Raw genomic sequence first — 18,036 nt, forward strand, 5'->3', positions numbered from 1 at the left:
TTAGTGGCGCTATTCTGCTCTACACCAATTAATTGCAATGGAATATGACGTGCTACAGGGGGGACAGGGGGGAGGGGGCGCAGGACACTCATTCATACATACATACATACATTTTCTCTCTCTCTCTCTCTCTCTCTCTCTCTCTCACACACACACACACACACACACACACACACACACACACACACACACACACACACACACACACACACACACAATTAGGGTCGTTCAGGAGCGTGTGTAAGCTGAGATCATTGCCTGTTGAGCCGAAATTAAGAACCGATATTTTTAGCAGACTCAGCCTTTGTTTCTTCGCTTGATAAAACGAACGAAGGCTTAGTGAGCAGACCGTGGTGTGTGGATGCTAGGGACATGGAAAGGGAGGAGAGAGTGAGTATGAAGTGTGTCAGGTTTATATGTCGTATTAGATAAGCTTAATAAAGATAAAAAATAAAAGAGGACGTTGTAATAGATGCAGAAGTGGAAGCAGTATAATATAAAGGGGTAACTAGGGTGTGTAAATTAAGATAGTAGGAGGGAGTGGGTGATAAAAACTGATTAGACACACAGATAAGAGAGAGAGAGAGAGAGAGAGAGAGAGAGAGAGAGAGAGAGAGAGAGAGAGATGATAGCTAAGGAGAATTGGTGATGTGAGTATTGAGGAGAGTGAGAGATAGGAATGAGATAGAGTTGATTTAAAGGACGTGGTTTATAATATGGTGTAATTCTCCATCTATAACAAATTGAAATACAACTCACAACGCAGAGTACAATACACAGCACAAAATACAACTCATAAACTACAACTCGAAAAACAACTCACAGCTCAAAATACAATACACGAAATAAAATACAACTCACAACTCAAAATACAACTCACAAAATAAAATGCAACTCAGAATACAACCCGATATACACCTCGCAGCTCAAAATAAAATAGACAACAAAATACAACCCAAAATACAACTCGTAATACAACTCACAAGAGGGGTAAACCGTGAAGCAGTAATCTTAGGCTGGTTGTGGGTGGTTGTTTGGTTGTAGTGCCTGGTGACGGTTCTAGAGAGACTGAGTAGGAGTGAATGCTGTGGTTTTCTCCTCCCTGCTGGCATTACACTTTCGAGCTGGATTATCTATCTATCTGTCTGTATATCTATCTCTGTCTGTGTATCTGTCTGTCTGTAAATCTACCTATACCCATCAATCAGTCAGTCTCATTTGTCTACACATGATTATATATATGTATGGATGTATGTATATATAGGCCTATGTGTATGTATGTATGTATGTATGTAGTATGTATGTATGCATCAACACTATTTTTCTGTCTGTTTATATCTTTATCTATCTGTTTATGCGTATCTGTCTATCTGTCTCTTTATCTAGTTATCCATTAGTCTGTTTGTATATCTCTTTGCATCTGTCTTTATATCTGTCTGTATCTACGTCTATCTATATACCTATCTATTCTTCTATATCTGTCTATTCATCTATCTATCTGTCTATTCATTCATCCATCTATCCAGAGGAGCACAGTCTATTTTTTATCGCAACTAACCTCCCCGCCCCCCATCGTCCACTGGGGGTGAGGGTGAGGGAGGGGAGTGACGGTCAGGGTGAGGGTGAGGGTGGGAATGAGGGTGAGGGTGAGGGAGGGGGGTTGGTGGTCAGGGTGAGGGTGAGGGTGGGAATGAGGGTGAGGGTGGGGTATGAGAGTGAGGGTAAGGGAAGGGTGAGGGCTGAGGGTGAGGGTGAGGGTGGGGTATGAGGGTGAGGGGTGAGGATGAGGGCTGAGGGTGGGGGTGAGGGTGAGGGGTGTGCGTATATCCGGCCAGCTCCCCCCCGCCGGATATAGCAGTGCCATCGAGTGAAGGCCGCTGTATACACACTAAAACACCCCTGTCTACACCAACACTCTACCAACACACACACAACTCACAAACAACACATACACCTGAAATAACGACACACAACACAAAATACAACACAACACAAAATACAACACAAATAATGCACTATACCTTTCCTTGTAGATTAAGTTAGTATAGAATATATATTTATATTTTTTATTTTCACTCTTTCCTATAAAATTTCCATGGCTGTTTTACTATAATGCTTGGTGGTCCGTCTTACTTTTTTCCTGCCGGCATCGATTGGGGGGGGGTTTGGTGGGCGGGGGAGAGCCTTCTTGGTTTGCTGGCCTTATATTTACCCTACACACACACACACACACACACACACACACACACACACACACACACACACACACACACACACACACACACACACACACACACATGATGCATAGTAAGGGTGGGGAGAGAACGCACTTGTTATAAATCACCACCTAATGTATTGGAGAGAGAGAGAGAGAGAGAGAGAGAGAGAGAGAGAGAGAAATGAAGCAATCTCGGCTATCTTCAAGTGCTGTTTTTTTCCCAGTCTGTCTCTGTCTGTCTCTCTTGCTTCCATTTATTCCTTCCTGCCTCCCTTCCTACCTTCCATTCATCTTTCCTTCTTCCTTCCCTCCTGCCTTCATTCATTCATTCTTCCTTCCCTCCCTCCCTCCCTTCCTTCCTTCCTTCGTTCTCTCCTTCCTTTCTTCCTTCCCCCTTTCCTTCCTTCCTTCCGTCCTTCTTGCATTCCTCCCTCCCTCCACTTCTTTGCTACCGTCCTTCCCTTCTGTCCTCTCTCTCTCTCTCTCTCTCTCTCTCTCTCTCCCCTTTCACGTACTAAATTTTCCTCCCTGTTTCTTATCTTTTCCTTACTCACCTCTCACGTCTCTCTCTCCTTCCTTCCCTTCCTCATTCCTTCTCTTTTCCTTCCTTCCCTGTCCTTCCTTCCCTCCCTCCTTATCAGACCAAATGTTTATGCCTGTTTTTCCCACCTTTCCTTCCCTGTTTCCTTCCCTCTCCCCCTCCTTCTCTATCCCCTCCCTGCCTCCCTCCTTCCTCCCTCCCTTTCGTCCCTCGTCACTTTCCTTTCCCATTTTTCTTTCTCCCCTTCGTCTCTCCTTTTTTCTTCGCTCGTCTCTCTCCTCCTCCCTTACTTTTCTCCCTCCCTCCCTCCCTTCCTTCCTTCCTTCCTTCCTTCCTTCCTTCCTTCCTCCCTCCCTCCCTCCCTCCCTCCCTCCCGACTTGAGGCCTCCCATTAAACTATCAAATGCCATTCCTCTCACAACTCTTGCATCCTTCCTTCCCTCCTCCCTTCATTCTTTTCCTTCATTTCCTTCAGTGCTTCATTAACCCTTCTCTTTCCTTCCTTCATTTTACCACCAGAATTTTAACATTTTTCTTGCATCGTGTTTTTTTTTATTTGTTTTGTTTTCTTGATATTTTTCTTGCTTTGTTTTTTTGTCTTGTTATTTTTTTTGCTTGTTTTTTTGTTTCGTTTTTTTTCGGTATTTCTTCTTCATTCGTTTAATTCTTTTTTTTTTCTTTTTTTCGCCATTCTTCATTCCTATACTTCTGTTTCCTTTCCTCCTTCCTTCTTTCATTTTACCCATCTTTCTCCTCTCCCTACTTCCCTTCATTCTTCCTTCCCTCCTTCCTTCTTTCCTCCTTTTTCCGTCCTCCCTTGCTTGCTTCCTTCCTTCCTTCACTCCCTCATCTCCTTTCCCCCATACTCTTTTTGCTTTCCTCCTTCGCTCCTTCACTCCCCAATCCTTCCCTCCTCCTCCACCTTTTCTTCTCCCTCCCGCCTTCACACCCACTCCTTCGGTTCTTCCTCCTTCACATTTTCTTCTCCCTCCCTCCCTCCCTCGTACCCTTTATCCCTCTTGCCCTTCTTCCCACCTTCCCTACCTTTTCTTCCCCCCCCCCCGCCATAATTCCTTGTTAGCTTAAGTTCTAATGGTTGAGGATGGAGCGAGAGAGAGAGAGAGAGAGAGAGAGAGAGAGAGAGAGAGAGAGAGAGAGAGAGAGGAAAAAATATGGGATGGGAGGGAACTGGGTAGGGGTGGTGGAAGGAAGGAAGGGAGGAAAAAGAAAGGGTATAGAATGGAAGAGAGAGAGAGAGAGAGAGAGAGAGAGAGTAGATGGTATGAGGGAGGGAAAAAAAAGGGGAAGGGAGAAGAACAAGGGATGGAGGAAAGAGGAAGGGAGGGGGAAAGAGGAAATGGAGAGAAAGGAAGAGGTACAAGGATAGGAGGAAAGCTGGTTGATAGATAGATGAATAGATAGATAGATAGATAGACACTGATTTAGAGGAGATAATCGTATAGGTGTATAGATAGATAGGAATATTAATAAGTTGACACAGATAGATAGATAGATAGATACAGCTAGATAGATAGATAGGTGGTTGAGAAGGTAGTTATGTCGGCAGGTAGATAAATTGATACGTAGATAGATAGATAGGTGGATGAGTAGGTAGTTAGGTCGGTAGGTAGATAAATTGATAGATATAGAGGTAGATAGAGAACATGGACATTACAGGTAACTCAGGTGACAGACCTCAAATAATTTCTCCCCCAAACAAATAATTGATACGAGTCTATTAGCGAAATTCATATATCTGTTTGCCTTACTCTAATTAATCTATATATCTATCGATCATAATGTGTATCTATTTGCTATCTCTTCTGTCTGTCATTTACTCTCTCTCTCTCTCTCTCTCTCTCTCTCTCTCTCTCTCTCTCTCTCTCTCTCTCTCTCTCATGCATTTTTCTTGAGCCCCTTGTGTATGTGGCTTCCTACATTTTTATCATTTCCTCACTCGCTTTAATTTTCTCACTCTCTCTCCCTCAGGCATAATGTAGCCTCTCTCGGGCTCGGAAGCACTTGTGTAATAAGGTCAAATGCGACACCGTGACCTCTATCCAGACAGTTTATCTATTATATCTGTCAGTCTTTTGTGCCTTGTCTGTACCACTTTCATTCAGAGGTGTGTGTCCCTGTGTGTCTTTATTTCTCCTCATTGTGTAACTCAGCCCTCTCATTCTGGATTTTTCACTCTCTCTAATATCTCACTCTCTCTAATTATCTCTCTCACTCTCTCACTCTCTCCCCCAGGCATCATGTACCCACGCACGACGTTCCGGAAGCGCGTGTACCAGAAGGCGATCAACGACGCGGTGGCCTCCCTCTCCAAGCTTAACCTGGAGTTTATGAAGACCTACATCCTGGCCAACAGCACTATCAGCATGGACATCAACCCGTCGCCCACATGTGAGTACGCAGGAATTGATGGACAGATAGATACATGGATAGATAGGTAGATACCAGCGCTTATCGGCCACTCATCGCCTGCTTCTACCGATGGCTTTCTTGCTTCGACTTCTATTTTAACTCACAAATAGTTTTCATGTATGTTCACTTCCACCAAACTTGACCTGCACCTGCTCTGACATGCCAAAAATGTTCATGTGAAATTTCAGCTCATTCCACCCAGCGGTATGATCTGTGGAGGGTTCCCAATGTATGGCGAAAATAGGGCACAAACGAATGTAATATACTCCGTTGTTCTCAGTTTGTTCTGCGTCTTTTGATATATAGCACGTCGAAATCCAAGAGGGCCGAATGTGGGCGCGCGCGCGCACACACACGCACACGCGCACACACACACACACACACACACACACACACACACACACACACACACACACACACACACACACACACACACACACACACACAGCCAAAACATTACTCGACACAGGTGAAACTCCCTCTTAATTAGCATACCTGTCCATTCTCCACCTGATATGATAGATGCAAGTGAACAGATAGAGGGATAGGAGGAAGGATAGAGAGAGGATGGATTCACTTGTACCTTATCGTTAACAGCCCTGATAACGATAAGGATTAGATGGGCTGCCATCCTTCACCTCAACCCTTCCTCCACTTCCAGGTATGGACAGAAGGAAGGATGGAGGATAGATAAAAGGAGGAAGACAGATAGATGAGGGGGCTAGAGAGATGGATAGGATCTTTGTTATTTTCTTATATTTTAAATTCAATGTGGATTTTACCCTTAGAGAGAGAGAGAGAGAGAGAGAGAGAGACTGAAGGAGAAGGATAGAGGAAGAGAAATGAATAGGAAGGGAGGGGAGTGATTGATGAAAGAGAAGGGGGAGAGAAAGAGGAGGGAAGGAAAAGGTGGTAGAGGGGATGGATAGTATGGGATAGAAGTAAGAAGAAGGGGAACACTGAGAGCGATGGGTGTATGGATGGTGTTTTTTTTTTTTATGTAATATCGTTTATATGAACATTGTCATTATTTTTCATGTAATCTTTTTTCCACGTGCGAGTAGATACAGATAAGGAGAGAGAACACGATAGATTGGAGATAGATTGGTGGTTGAGAGGGTCAGAGATGTGTGTGTGTGTGTGTGTGTGTGTGTGTGTGTGTGTGTGTGTGTGTGTGTGTGAATAATATTTGACGTGTTTGTTATTACCGTGTACAAGAGAATAGAGATAGATAGATGGCGTGACGATAGATAGATTGAGAACAGAGTAGTCAGGTAGTTAGGAATTTAACTTTGATGATATTATTACACCTTATAAAAATTAACCCTTTCACCCACCAGTCAGGAGAGAGAGACGTGGATAGAAGAAAAAAAATAGATGCAGTTGAGCAAAAGGATAGATACAACCACTAAATAATTTTGGAATAAACTGAATAAACGTAAAAATTTGGCCAGGAAAACAAAAAACAACAACAACAACAAAACGAAGAGATTAGCCGAACAGCGGTAAAATTCTCGGCAAAGTTTGGAAAAGTCTACGGAAATTCCCAGCCACGTTTCACTACTTCCGGTTTATTAAAAAAATGTGATTTCTGATATTTCAGTCGCTGGTGTGGGATTACATTTTCTCTCCTCCTCTCCTCCTACGTCGTCTTTCCTCCCCTCCTCTCTCTCTCTCTCTCTCTCTCTCTCTCTCTCTCTCTCTCTCTCTCTCTCTCTCACTGCTGTCCCTCTCCCCAATTAAGGAAGCTCTAGAGGCAAGGGGTGCACATGAGAGAGAGAGAGAGAGAGAGAGAGAGAGAGAGAGAGTGTTTTTGGTGTGTGTGTGTGTGAAACAAATTTATAATGTAGAGGTATATAGATATACTGTATATATATGGATAGAGAGAGAGAGAGAGAGAGAGAGAGAGAGAGAGAGAGAGAGAGAGAGGATAATAAATGGATCCCAGAAGACAGAACGACCATCAGGAATAACTGCAAGGGATTGGGAGGGGAGGGAGAGGAGGGGAGGAGGAAGGAAGGGAGGGAAGGGGATGGGATGGGGTGGGGTGGGGTGGGGTGGGATTGAAGGGGAGAGGAGGGGAGGTGGAGGGATTGGTGGGGAGGGGAGAGGAGGGGAGGTGAAGAGATTGGAGGGCTGGGGGAGGGGAAGGGAGGGAAATGGAGGAAATGGGGCAGAGGGAGACAAGGGGAGGCAAGAGATAAAGGGAGGAGGGTAAAAGGGAGGGTAGAGAGATTTTTAAGTTAGACGAGTGGAGAGGGAGGGGAGAGAAAGAGGGGAAGGAGAGGGGAGAGAAAGAGGGGAAGGATAGGAGAGAAAAAGAGGGGAAGGATAGGAGAGAAAAAGAGGGGAAGGATAGGAGAGAAAAAGAGGGGAAGGAGAAGAGAGGGGATGGAAGAAGGAGAGAAAGAGGGGAAGGAGAGGGGAGAGAAAGAGGAGGTTGAAGGGATGGAAGGAGAAGGATGGAGGGAGAGAATGAATGGAAGTGAGGGGAGGGGGTGATTGATGAAAGAAGAGGGGAGAGGAAGGGGAGGGGAGGTGTAGGTGTTAGAGTGGATGAAGGGGGAGGGGAGAAATCGGAGAGGGAGAGAGAGAGAGAGAGAGAGAAAGAGGAGTCTGAACTGGTAGGGAAGGGAGGGGAGGGAGAGAGAAAAAGAGAGAGAATTGGGAGAAAGGTTGGTTAGTTAAAGGAATGGAAATGAGAGAGGGAGGAAGGGGGAGGGGAGAGAGCTGGTAGGGGGGGTGAAGAGGTAGAGGTAGAGAGAGAGAGAGAGAGAGAGAGAGAGAGAGTTAAAAGAAGAGAATAGAAGGGAAGGGGGGGAGAGGGGAAGGGGAAAGAGAGAGAGAGAGGGGGATGTTTGTGAGTTGGGAGATGGAGGTTGAAGGGAGGATGAGGGGAGGGGGAGAGGGAAAGGGGAGGGGGAGGAAAGAGGGAGGGGAAAGGGAGGAGATATGGTGATTAGTGAACTGGGAGAGAGAGAGAAATGGAGAGAGAGAGAGAGAGAGAGAGTACTGTTGAGGAAGATGAATTATGAGAGGAAGGGAAGAGAAGAAGAAGGAGGGGAGGAGGAATGAGTGGAAGGACTGAGGCATTGAAGAGAGGAGGGGGTGGAGGAGGGGAGAATAGGGTGAGGGGGAGGGGAGAAGGAGGTGAGGGGGAGAGGAGAGAGGGGTAAGGGGGAGAGGAGAAAGGGGTGAGGAGGAGAGGAGAAGGAGGTGAGGGGGAGGGGAGAACGGGCCTAGGGGGAGAGAAGAAGGGGGTGAGGGGGAGAGGAGAAGGGGGTGAGGGGGAGAGGAGAAGGGGATGAGGGGGAGGGGAGAAGGGGGTGAGGGAGAGGGGAGAAGGGGGTGAGGGGGAGGAGAAGGGGGTGAGGGGGAGGGGAGACAGCGGCATTGATGAATTAGAAAGGAAAGGAAAGGGAAGGGAAGAGAGGAAGGGATAATCGGAGAGAGAGGGAAAGGGGGAAGAGAGAAGAGAAAGGGGAGAACACGTGAGAGAAGGGGAGCAAGAGGGAAAGGAAGAAGGATGGGGAGGAAAAAAAAAGAGAAGGGAAGGGAGAAGAGAAGGAGAGGGGAAAAGAAATGGCAAGGAGAGAGAGAGAGGAAAGAAGAGGAAGGGAGGGGAGGGGAGGAGGGGGAGGGAAGATAGTCTGATTGATGAATTGGAAAAGAAAGGGAATGGGAGAGGGAGGGAGGGGGGGAGGAAGGGAGGGAGGGGGAGGAAGAGGTTATAATGAGGAAGGAAGGAGAAAAGGAAGATAAAGGTAGAGAGAATATCGTAGAGGGAATTAGGAAAGGTAGAGAGAAGGGAAGGGAAGGGAAGGAAGGGGAATTGAGAGAGAGAGAGAGAGAGAGAGAGAGAGAGAGAGAGAGAGAGAGAGAGAGAGAGAGAGAGAGAGAGAGAGAGAGAGAGAGAGAGAGGAAAATACTTGGTGAGTTATGGTAGTAGAAGGGAGACTAGGAGAGAGAGAGAGAGAGAGAGAGAGAGAGAGGGGGGGGGAAGGAGAGAGGAGGGGGAGGGAGGGAGGTAAAGGAGAGGAATATGGTAAATGATTGTCTGTATCTGAGAGAGAGAGAGAGAGAGAGAGAGAGAGAGAGAGAGAGAGAGAGAGAGAGAGTCTGTTTTTTCCTCAATTTATCCTGCTCTGGACAAACGAATTAAGGTGCCTAGTGTGTAAAGAGATCCACTAAACAAGGAAAAAGCAAACAGATGGAAAGCTTAAACAAACAAAACAAAAAAACAAACACGTAATATTGAGACATATAGACTACAAAATAAAACACACACAGACACACACACACACACACACACACACACACACACACACACACACACACACACACACACACACACACACACACACACACACACACACCAGTACGCAAAACAAACACAGTAACTAATACAACAACAAAAATCACATCCAAACAAATAAATCAGACCCCAACAAATAGAACAAACACCTAGGACAAACACACCAAACACACACCGAATCCTTGCCGCAGAAACAGATCACACAACAAACACATAAAACAAACACACGTACTACAAACAACACAGAAACAAACGTAATCACCCTCCCGCCCCTCTTCCATCACCTCCCTCCTCCCCTTCCTTCTCTCTCCCCTCTTCTTCTTCCTCTCTCCCCTCTCCTCTCTTCCCCTCCTCGTTCCTTCTCCATTTTTCCTCCCTCCAAAATTTCCCTCTTTCCTCCTTCCCCTCTTCCTATTCTCCATCCTGTCTTTCCTTCTCTTCCTTCCGTTTCTTCTCTACTCTTCTTCCTTCTTCCGCTTCTCCCCCATTTCATTCCCCTCTTTTTCTTACTCGTTTCTCTCTCTCTCTCTCTCTCTCTCTCTCTCTCTCTCTCTCTCTCTCTCTCAAACCCTACCTCTTCTCCTCATTCCCCAGATCCTCTTTCCCCCCTCATCCCTCCCCTTCCTTTCCCTCTCCCTCTCCCACACCCCTCTTTCTCCCTCTCTCCCCTCCCGTCCCCTTCCTCCTCCCTCTCCCACACCCCTCTTTTTCTCTCCCTTCCCCTCCCCTCCCCTCCCCATTATGCCAAACAAACAACAACTTTTTCCCCACTCTTGTCAAATTACCACTGGAAACTTTTGTGTACATCGGTGACGTCATCAGTGTAAACAACTTTTGACCCACCCTGAGTTTACGTCCTTTTAACCCCCGCTTAGTATACCTTATTTTTGAACAGTGCTGTTACTGGCGATTGTGGATTATGGGTGATGATGATGATGATGATTGTTGTGATGGTGGTGAGGATGATGATGATGGTGGTAATGGTGGTGGGGGTGATGGTGGTGGTGGTGATGGTGGTGGTGATAAGGATGATGATGATGATGATAAAGAGGAGGAGGAGGAGGAGGATTGTTGTGTTGTTGATGATGACGATGGTTGTGGTGGTGAAGATAATGACGGTGATGGTGAGATGGAGAATTACTGTTATTTAAACGATGATGATTTATATATTTTTTTTAAAGGAATCTGTTTAGTGACGACTTGAAGGAACAGCGATTACAGTACTATACTTAAGGAAATATTAAGACGTGTAGCATCTTGACGTGTTTCTTATTTCATTATTGCTTCAGCCAAACGATTTTACTCAGCCTCGGGGACCGGTTTTATTAGGAAGGCTTTACTGCCATTCTCCTTTACCATCTTCAGTGCAAGGACACACTGTACAAATGTTTTTTCTTTTCTTTTCATCTACCACAAAAATCCTTCTACCTCTTTCTAGCATGTATCCGATCACTGCCTAACACCCAGTCATCTTGGCATTCATGGAGAACTTTTGGAGATACTGTGCGGGATACTCCGGAGCCGCCATCAAATTTAATAATCTCCTCCTGGGCCCATTCCCATCCCTTTTCACTAAATTTCATCAGAATCCGTTTATAACCTTCTGAGTAATCCTGCCAATAGACAGACAGACAAACCAACCAACTAGCGCGAGGCAGAACATAACCTTCTTGTCGGGGGTAACAAACATCAGCTGGCATCCTTAAAATCCAGTGCCCAAACAGACTGGTATTTCCAAACACCTTCACAGTTGTCTAAACCTGTCTGACCCCTTCCAGCAGACGTCTAACCCTGTGGCAACACTGACAGTCCGCCATTGCTGTGAGGGACAATAGCAGGGCCGCGGTACACACACACACACACACACACACACACACACACACACACACACACACACACACACACACACACACACACACACACACACACACACACAAAGCACTCATCCACTCACCCTCTCACACAACACATTCTCTCTCTCTCTCTCTCTCTCACCGGTGCCCCCAAACGAGATAAACAAGCAGTAAAACACAGCAGTAAAGGCTCGAGTTTACACACACGTTAACTGAGAAACAAACACAAAGAAAACACACAGACACATTTAAAAACTCAGGGATATAGTACACAGGAGGGATAGACATAGACAGAATAAACACACACACACACACACACACACACACACACACACACACACACAATCCTCCCCAAAATCCCCCACCAAGCAAACACATACAGCACAGTCCCACGCCAGTAAAAACACAGCAACAGCCAAACACATAAAACACACCAAAAACATAAAAAAAAAAACACCAGCACACAAACAGGGGTCCAAACAGCATTATCTGCAAAGCCTTCCCTTGACTGCAATTTTTATCGTAATTATAAGGCTTGATTATTGCAGTGTGGTGGTGGTGGTGGGGGTTGATGTTGTTGTTGTTGTTGGTGGTGGTGGTGGTGGCGCAAGTTGTGGTGGTGGTAGGGTTGGTGGTAGTTGTGGTCGTTTTGGTTGTTGTGGTATTGTAGTAATAATAATTGTGGTGGTTGAGGGAGTGGTGTGTGGTAGTTGTGGTGACTCGTGGTAGATGTGGTTGTTGTTGTGGTGGTGGATTAAGTGTGGTTGTGGCAGTATAGGGTGCTGTTGGTGGTGGATGTGGTAATTGTGGTGGTTATGGTAGTATGGTAGTTTTAATTATTTTAGTGGTTGTGGTAGCTGAGATGAATGTGGTAGTGTGAATGGTGGTAGTTGTGGTAGTGGTGGGTGTGGTTGAAATTGGGGTGTGTGTTGTAAGTTGTGGTGGAAATGTTGGTAGTTGTGGTAGTGGCAATGTTGGTAGTTGTGGTGGGAGTGTTTGTAGTTGTGGTGGTGGGAATGATGGTAGTTGTGGTTGTCACGGGGTTTTTATAATATCGCGGTAATTTTGATATAAATGGTTTAAATATTATTTAAATTGATAATAATATTCAATAATATTGAAGAGCAGAGACAATGATTGTCTTGCTACATCAAGCAACGATTACTTTACGCTGGCTTGTGCACGATTCTCTAAGAACGAGAATTTATAAACTTTCTCAACAGTACACAGCAGAGACTAATTACTCACAATTGCTGAATTACTGTACTGTTAGCCTCTGGAGAAAGTTACATCACCCCTGACAATAAATAACTAATACTAATAATAATAACATCAGGTTCTTGCTGATGCATTAACTCCTGGCACAACGGATTTTAAGTTAATACAACAAGACTGGTCTAAGTACCAGTTATGAATAGTAAATGTTTATGCAAGCTAGGAGCTATATGGGAAATAAGCTTAATAATGGAGAAATGAAACAAGATTTTACTTTAAGCTCAAGGAAAAGAACTGTTAAATTTATTAATTACAAAAATAAATTTAACGTTACAATTCAAATCAATTAAATGAGACGCACTCACTCACTCGCACAAAAGCTAAATACTTACGCCTAGGAAAAACACCTTAACTAAACTCTTAAAACTAGGAAATACACAAAGGAAATACCAGTCGATGAATACTATGTATCACCACTAAGGTGGGAGTACTGGGATTAACTGTACTAATGGAGCTTGGGGTGCTAGCTGACCTCTCCACTTCTGAGCACAGACCCTTTCTCCGTCACAGCAAACACAAGACTGAATTCAAATAATGTATGGGCAGGAAGCACGAGCCACCGGAAGAAGGCGTGGCTAACGGTTTATGCAAGCAGAGGCGAACGATAAAGAAACAATTGTATCGCTCAGTAGCGCACTTAGTGACGTGCATTAAATCGGTCACTTTTGAAAGTGACGAATGATTTGAAAAGTATACCCCGAAATGGAGAGAGAAACGGTTAACTGAGCGATACACAGTGAGTTTTCCACTAATAGTTCGTGGCTTCTCACAAAAGGGAAATGTCGCGAATTGATTCGTGACAGTGGTAGGGAAATTTTTGTAGTTGTGATTGGGAAATGTTGGTAATTGTGGTAGAAAAATGTTGGTAGTTGTGGTAATCGTGGTAGTTGCTAATTATTGGTAGTGGTGGTGGTAATTGTGGTAGTGGAATATTGGTAGTGGTGGTAATTGTGGTAGTTGGGACATTGGTAGTTGTAATTGTGGTTTCGGAATTTTCGTCTGTGGTTGTAGAAGTTGTGGTGGTGGTATAGGAATATTGGTAGTTGTGGTTTCGGAATAGTGGTAGTTGTGGTAATTGTGGTAGTTATGTCCCCCCCAATTTTTAGCTTCCGGTTTTTTTGATAACGAGGCAAATAATTTAATAACTCCAATTAAAGAAAAAAAAAGGGATATGATAAAAAACGGGAGGGAGGGAGAAGAGGGAGAAAGGGAAGGAAGAAAGAAAGGAGGGAAGGAGAAGAGGGAGGAAAGAAGGAAGGGGAGATACGGAAGAAGGAAGGAGAGGAAGGAAGAGAGAGAGAGAGAGAGAGAGAGAGAGAGATGAGAGAGAGAGCGTGCAAAGGAAAGCAGACATCAAGGAACCTATCTCCGTCTTGGTCATATCTTCAAGACTCTCACTATAGTATAAATATTTCCAAGATGCTGAGGAAGATTGCAGTCTCTCCAGCCGGCAGGAAAAAAGGGGGAAAGATCAACATGCCGGGTAGGGATATTGCCGTGGAATTTTGAGGGGGAGAAATGAAAAATGGATGACTTATTTTAAATAGTTATGTGAAGATGAAAATAATGTCGTGTTTTCTTTTTGTGTAAGGTTTGTTTTTGGTGATATGAATTGTCAGGCGTGAGCATAATGATGATGAAGATAGTAATAATAATAATAATGATGATGATGATGATGATAATAATAATGATAATAATAATAATAATAACAGCAATAATAATAATACACCAGTCCTGTATGAGACAACCCTTGTTTGTATTCATATAGACGGTGGGGGTTAGCGCTGAAGTGGTGACAGTGGAGGTGTATGGTACGTAGGAGGCTTAGGAAACGGACTTTTACGCCTATGCTCCAAGTCGGGCGTTTAAAAAAGACGAAAGGGTGGATGGATAGATAGATAGATAGACAGATAGACAGTAAACGACATGTAAGAAAAAAAAACACGGATTATCCCAGTATATTCAACCAATCAAAACCAAAAGGAAAAAAAAAAAAAAGGACCTAAATTCTGTATACAAAAACTCCCATGAAAAGTTTTATGGTAAGGAAGACAACCAGTAATAATTATCCATGAAAATCTGCGGACAAAACCCACCACATTTGAAATTACTCGGATATTGCAGGGAAGAAAACGGGAGTCAGGTCAGGTGTGTGTGTGTGTGTGTGTGTGATTGAGACGTGTTTTGGGTGTTGTGAGGCAGCGAGCGGTTCCGGAAGAGGCCTACAGGTGGGCAAGGCTGGGGGTCATGCAAGGATACAACGCTGCCCTTCAAAATGTATGGATCCTGTGTGTGTGTATGTATGTGTGTGTGTATAATGAATGTATGTATGTATGTGTATGTATGTGTTTATCTATGTATGTATGGGCTCTCAACACTTATACACCGACAACCCACACCGTAATATGCTTCTTAATGCCTGTCAGATAGCGATTTTTCCGCCGACTGCTAGGTATAAGAAGGGCGCAGTTCTTGTCATGTGCATACAAGTACATATACATACTTCTTCCATACACTTCTGGTCTTCGTTAGGAAAGTGAAGATGACCAGTTAGAGCCCCTGAACAGCATTATGTAAACAGTGAACCCCGACCATCCCCTTGCATTATTTTGACTGCGTTTTACTGGGTCACATTCATTTGGGTCACCGTAGCCCAGTAGTCCACCAGGCGCCCTAATTTCCCGCCGAGGAGAAGGTCAGGTTTAGCAGAGAACCGTGTATGGATTTTGTGTGTTCAGCGATTTACCCCGAGTGTGTCATGTGTGTGTTTTGATTCAGTGTGGGTGTTTGGTGTAGCTGGTCAACCCCTTTGTGTTTGGTAATGGCTGCCAGTAGTCCGCCAACAAGTGCAGTTAGGCTAATTGGACGGTAATGGCCTGGTGGTGATTTACTGTGCCTTTTGAACAGCCTCGTTACCCTGGCAGCACTCATTAGGCCTTGTAGCACTCGTTGACCCTCCCTCAGCACCGTGACCTCTCGTGTATTTTGTTCTTCCTGCCGTGAGACGATTTCCTTCAGAGTATCAAGGAGGTCTGGTGGTGGAGGGGTTAATGAAGTCTTTATCCAAGCTCAGGAATCAGAAAAACTTTGCCTAGTCGTCTGGTGGTGGAAAAATAGAGATAGATAGGTATAAGGACACGCAAATAAAGTAATAATAAAAATAAATTAATAGCATTTAGTCATATTGAATTTTTATTTTTTTTTTACTTGCTTTTTTCAACACCTGTGCCACTTTTGTTGGCTACACTCGGCAGGCCTTTCATCACTCCTTAACCCACTCACTACGATGACTGTCTCTATCGTATTCGTGCCGCCACCCAACGATTTAATTCGACAGTGTACAAAGTGGTGTTGAAGGTTCTGTGTAAGGCTTCCATTTAGAGAGGTCTCCCTTAAACTGAATGTCTGTCGGATGCAAGAAGAACACGAAGAAGAGGAAAATATACGACTTCGTGATACTGAAGGTGAATGAAAAGTGACGAACCTTTGGACTCTCAAATATCGCTTATGCGCTGCGTAAAAATTTTGGGCGGTATCAAGAATATGTAAAAAAAATATTGTGTCTGTAAAGGGATCAGGAATGGACCGATGCAGTTTGAGGCAATGGCTTCAGTCACTTCAATTCCTGTGTTTGACCATAATCTGAAGAGAAATCCGTCTTAGAGTAGGATAACATAGCCATCCTCTCGCTGAAGCTGTTAATACGTCCTTCTTTGGAGATATTATAGCCAGTACAGGTCTTTGGTTTAGTTTTGGTTCCACATTTTCTAAGCGTACGGGAGAGGGCCTTATAGTGCGACCTCAACAAAAGACATCTGGGAGCGCCCGGCTGAAGTGGTCGGTTTCCTGGAGTGCATAGGGCTCTGGCCGAGATGACCGTGGCGCCACAACAACAACAGCAACAACAGCAGCAGCATTAAGAGTAGTGCATCCCTTTGTGGCCGTGATGTAGGAGGGTGGAGAGAAAGAGAGAGGGAGGAGAGAAGGAGAGAGAGTTACTGAAGTGAGAGAGGGAGGTTAGGGAAGGACAGAGAAGGAGAGACAATGAAGGAGAGAGTGAATAATGTAGGGAGGGAAAGAAGGAAGTAAAGAAAGAGGGATATCATAGGAGAGAAGAAGGTAAGAAGAGGAGAGAGAGAGAGAGAGAGAGAGAGAGAGAGAGAGAGAGAGAGAGAGAGAGAGAGAGAGAGAGGAACAGATTACGAGGAAGGGAGGAAGGAACGAAGGAAAAGGACAAATTACGAGGAAGGAAGGAAGGAAGAATAGAGACAGATTGCAGTGAGGGAAGGAAGGTAGGAGGGACAGATTACGAGGAGGGCAGGAAGGAGGAAGGAACAGATTGCGAGGAAGGAAGGAAGGGAGAGATTATGAGAATGGAAGGAAGGAAGGAGGGAAGGAACTCATTAGCTGGCTCTCCTTTGAAGACTTGGGGCAGCTGCGACTTCCCTCCTTCCCTCCCTCCTTCACTCCCTCCCTACATTAATCTTCTCCTTCCCTCCCTCCTTCACTTTCTCCCTACATTAATCTTTCTCTCCTTCCCTCCCTCCTTCATTCCCTCCCTATATTAATCTTTCCTTCACTCTCTCTCTTTTATCTCCTTCCTTCTCTCCTTAATTTTCCTTCCTTCCCTCCTTAACCTTCTTTTCTTCCTTCTTTGTTTCCTCTTTCCTTCCTTCCTTAACTCTCTTCGTTTCCTCCTCCTTTCCTTCACAGTTTCTCTTTCCCTCCCTCCTTCTATTTTCATAATCTCCTCCTGTCCTTCCTTTCCTTCATCCTTCCTGCTTTGTTATCCTTGTCTTTCACAAACACAAGCGCCACAAATACAAAAACACAACTAACAAAGAGCAACACACACACACACACACACACACACACACACACACACACACACACACACACACACACACACACACACACACACACGCCAGCCCTCACCACCGCAGGCAATTATTTCTCCTAACACAATCATCGTCCGTCTATTTCCGTCATTTCTGTGCATTAAAGGTCTTGTATTTCCATTTCCTCAACATTCTATTTTTTTGATCTCTTTTTTTCGTTTTTTTTTTTTTTCAGACTGATCCCTCTTTTGTTGCTCTTATTTCTCTCTGGTTTATGCTGTTTCTCTTCCTCGGTCTCTATCTCTCTCTCTTATGCTGTCTCAGGTTTCTGTATATAATTTCTGTGTCTATTTGGGTTTTTGTTTTTTCTCATCGATTTATTGGCTTTTCCTTCATACATTTTTCACCACATTATTTCTCTTATTCCAACGCTCTCTCTCTCTCTCTCTCTCTCTCTCTCTCTCTCTCTCTCTCTCTTAAAGAACATGTTTCAAAGTACTATTTTTTGAAAGATAATTTTTTGCCCTTTGTAGACGATATTTCCAGGGAATAAATTAGTGTATAGA

The 18,036-nt window shown here is 44.5% G+C and overlaps 1 protein-coding gene across 1 annotated transcript in view; it reads left to right on the forward strand.

The window, feature by feature from the left end:
* The window catches only part of LOC145405008 (glutamate receptor ionotropic, NMDA 2B-like), a 215,487-nt gene that overhangs the window by 12,572 nt on the left and 184,879 nt on the right, over positions 1–18,036 (forward strand). The window contains exon 2 of the mRNA XM_080276508.1: positions 5,013–5,168. Within this exon, the coding sequence (XP_080132634.1) occupies positions 5,018–5,168 (151 nt within the window). The 5' untranslated portion in view covers positions 5,013–5,017. The remainder of the gene's footprint in view (positions 1–5,012; positions 5,169–18,036) is intronic.

This window comes from Coenobita brevimanus, chromosome 65 (genome assembly GCF_032717465.1).
Source record: "Coenobita brevimanus isolate Jiangsu-jjx chromosome 65, ASM3271746v2, whole genome shotgun sequence".
Taxonomy (NCBI): domain Eukaryota; kingdom Metazoa; phylum Arthropoda; class Malacostraca; order Decapoda; family Coenobitidae; genus Coenobita; species Coenobita brevimanus.